The sequence below is a fragment of the Nannobrachium achirus genome (assembly GCF_963921795.1).
Source record: "Nannobrachium achirus genome assembly, chromosome: 2".
NCBI lineage: Eukaryota > Metazoa > Chordata > Actinopteri > Myctophiformes > Myctophidae > Nannobrachium > Nannobrachium achirus.
The window spans coordinates 35,426,659-35,430,812 of record NC_137811.1 but is presented as its reverse complement, the minus strand read 5'-3'; the positions used below and the strand labels follow the sequence as shown (position 1 = coordinate 35,430,812).

The window sequence follows — 4,154 nt, the reverse complement described above, 5'->3', positions numbered from 1 at the left end:
TGTGGTGCACTGAGCAGGGACGCTTGTAGATAGCATATTTAGGAGATTTTAAAAAATACATTAAAGGACAACTTTGTTTTTTTTTACAAAAAGGTAACAAACAAATAAAAGATGTGTGTTAAAATGTTTTCATTTACTACTTTTTATTGTTTTAGCAATTTTAGTATTTTGATTAAAAAAATTACCAATATTTTCCAATATTAATTCTTATGCTAAGATCGGCCGATAATATCAGACTTCCCTACTAAATATGTCTTTTTAGACACAATAAGCCGGCAATGTCTTTGTTACTATTTACACCAGCCCCCATAAGTCACATCTGCCCATGAAAGATTGTGGTGCATCTTGTGCATGGGCTTAAAATCCATATAAAAATCCATATTGCATGCATGCCGCATGCAAATCAAAATCATTAAAAATCACTAAAACTATAGAAAGAAGTAAATAAAAACATTTTAACACTCATCATTTCTTTTCTCTAATGACTATCTAAAATATGAACCCTTGTTGTAAAAAAACAAAGTTGTCCTTTAAGGATTTGAGCTGAAACGGTCAGTACATAAGATATAATGTAGTCAGTAGTATTACCTTTTCATTAAAGGTGTAAGTACAATTAGAGCATGTACTACTTTACTTTATAGTGTGAATGAAGAAGTTGAAATGGTGCTTTAAGTATGTCTTCTTTTATCTGACTTGTACCTTCACCAAAATATACAAGCTCACAACGCTCACTCTACAACACGTTGTGGGCTTGTAGACTGGCTATTTTCAGTGTGTGACACCAGCGTAACATAAAGAGCCGGGACTCACTTGGCTTGGGCTCTCTCTGCTTTGCGGGCTGCCCGGGCCTCGTTATCGTCTGAGATCTTCTTGTAGCAATACACCAGCACCAAGATCAACCACAGCTGCAGAAACACGACGAGCACATACATCATGATCTCTGAGATCACAGACGTCAGTTCTCGATTGGCTGGGGAGAAGGAGGAGGATGGCATTATGGAACGGATGCAGTAAAGGTGGTCCAAATAATTATGAAGTGTGCTGGATGAAAAAAAGCACAAACTAAAGAGAAAAACTCTAACACTGTCTTCTTGCTGCCAAGATTTTATTGAAGACAAAAAACACTTTGACCTGCTGGAGGTCTTCATTATGTTTGCTTGACTAGTGAGAGAGCAAGGTGACAAGACTGTAAGTCTTTACATTAAATTAAGGGTGAAATTGGTATTAAAGGACACTTTATGTATGTAGGCGTCCTATGTACAGTATGTACTGTACACACACACACACACACACACACACACACACACACACACACACACACACACACACACACACACACACACACACACACACACACACACACACACACACACACAGTCTAGTATATTCTCCTCAAATTATCTCAACGTGTTGGCAGATCATTTTTAACTTGTTTCATGAATCAAAATGAAATCTTAAATTATCCTTGCTGTTTCATGATTATTTAATATTTAGTTATTTCTTGAAACAAGTAATTTCTTAGCATAAAATAAGAGAACATTATTATTAAAACAAGCTAATATGCCAATGTAGACTATGGTAATTTGTCTGGACATATTATGTTGAAAGAAGCCAGTAAAGTTTCCCCAAAAGCAGCAACCCTAGCCACAACCTGTGGGCCGGGGCCCCTGGTGGGCCGTGAGGACAATACCCTAAATAATTGGGCCCCCAAATAATTGGCAAAACACTAAGACTATATTGACAAGATAAAAATGCTTAGTTTTAAAATTAGTTTTCATTGCACACGGCATGTGCACTTAAGCCTCTCCAATTGATCCAAAATGCTGTGGCGCGACTGGTCTTCAACCAGCCAAAATTCTCACGTCTCCACCCTTCTCCGCTCCCTCCACTGGCTCCCGGTCGCGGCCTGCACTACAAAACTATACAAAACACTGATGCTGGCCTTCAAAGGTATGAGGTATGGAGGTATGGCACCTCCATAACTCCAAAGCCTGATCAACCCCTACAACCCCACCCGTTCACTCAGATCAGCTAACACAAGGATGCTGACAGCACCCTCGCTAAAAACCCCAGGACAAATATCTGTCCTAGACAATTTGCCCTCTTGGCCCCCAAACTGTGGAATAAACTCCCTGTCGCACTTAGAACAACAGACTCACTCCCTAGCTTCCACCGTGGCCTGAAGACTCACCTCTTCAGACTCACCTGCCAATAGCACCCGTAGCACTCGCCTACCCCCATTGACAATTATAAATACATGAAAACTAGATAGCATTTTTTAGGTTTTATATAAAGCTTTTTACTGATTAGGTGCTTGGTCGACCTACGTTTTTTTTTGTCTACATTGATATTTCTATGCATTTGATGTATTGATGTTGATGTATTGATGTATTACCTTGCTTATTGTATTGATGTATTACCTTGCTTATTGTAAATCGTTCTGGATTAAGAGCGTCTGCTAAATGCCTAAATTGTATATCTGCTATTTTTAATAGTTAAAGCATAATATAATGGTCACCAGACATTAATAATAGTAAGATTCCGGTCTTATGGAACACAGCATAAAGAAATCACTAGGTGGACTCCTCACCTTTGGCCACCACGCTAAGCTCAACGTCCTTCTCTATGATGACATCCTTCTCAAACAGCGGGTGGTAGAAGAGGGTACGCCGGATGGTGCAGCGGTATGTACCCGTGTCGTTAAAGGTGACGTTGTGCATGAAGATAGCTCCTATTTGAATATCCTCTTGTAATGTCCCTTTCCATGTCAGACGATCGCTAAAATCTTCATGGAGGATGGTGGCGCTGGGGTGGTCATAGTGGAAGATCTGATTAGGTAGACAACAGAGATAACGTCTAATTATCTGGAAATGTTTACTGAATGTGTGCTGCTATCTGGAAATATAGAATATTCCAACAGTGAAGTCACTACTCCAATGGTGATATAATTGATTACAATTGATATGAAAATATAGTGTTAACTAGTCTATCATTAATCTCTTTTTAACTGAATGGGATCCCAGATCTATCATCAACAGATCAACACATTTTAAACATTTTCTTTTGTCCAATTTGTCTTTGTCTGATGCAAGGTCCCCTAAATCACCCAGACAACAGTATTCCTTATTTAGCTGTAGGTGAATTAATTGACCCCAGAGCACAAATGCATACTCACATGCATGAATTCCTCCTCGCCATCTGGTTGGAAGTACCAGTCCACAGTGGCTTGGGCAGTCACTTCCTCTCTCATCTTGCAGGAAATACAGCCCAGAAGGAATCCTTTCCCAGCCACAGCTTCTGTCATAGAGTCCACCTCTGCACAGCCACCATGGCACTGAGACACTAATAACATAGTAATAGTAATAATAGCATCATAGTTAATACTCAGTATACTCATTAATGCTGCCATTAATATTGTATGTGTGGATTTATGATATACACCAGTGTGATGCAGAATAACATATGAGTCAAAAGCTAATAAAACAATTTCAAAGGTTTCTGAAAATATTTGTTACTGGTGGTAGTGGACAAGAGCACGGTAGACTAGCCCTACTCATAAACCTATATTGCACCTGCAGAACCAAGATCCCTCCCTTTATCATTTAACTTACCGCATAGGCAGAAGACAACGGAGATAAACAGGCCTAAATGGCGTATCATTTTCACTCCCACTTGGCAGTGTAACGGAACTTTGCCTCGTTCTTATTCAGTTCTTTTGTCAGCTCAAAGTGTTGATATTATTCCAAACAGTTTCCAAAAGAGTCCATGTCCATTGCGATGAGCCTCTTCGCCCCTTGAATGACTATGTTAATCAGCAGATTGTCAGCCTTGTCCTCATATGTTTAGAGATCGAATTAGTAAAGACAAGACTCAATTAGAAACACTGAACACTGCGTCAATATAGCATTTAAAAAGTCCTGTAGCAGTAGGTCTAAAGTCTTCACAGCAGCCAAGTCTGAGTTTAAGACAGCTATATTTAGAGCGTGTGAATCCACGTGTGATGCATGTTTAAAATGTTTCAAGCCTAAGCCAAGTTGGAATCTGAGACTTTGAAACAGCATTCTACTATTGTGATAGGCTACCCATAGCCTAGCTACAGCGTGTTTGACTCTTCTGATTTATGTTTTGCATAATTGTAAATTACACACTAGGCC

General features: G+C 39.4%; 1 protein-coding gene across 1 annotated transcript; it reads right to left on the bottom strand.

Annotated features, from left to right (window-relative positions):
- Positions 1-806: 806 nt before the first annotated feature.
- LOC308297945 (sodium channel regulatory subunit beta-1) lies at positions 807-3,352 on the bottom strand (the record flags this gene model as incomplete). Its single annotated transcript, XM_080741509.1, has 3 exons — positions 807-970; positions 2,591-2,828; positions 3,176-3,352. The coding sequence occupies 3 exons, from the start codon at positions 3,350-3,352 to the stop codon at positions 807-809; spliced, it is 579 nt and encodes a 192-aa protein (XP_080597635.1).
- Positions 3,353-4,154: the final 802 nt, after the last annotated feature.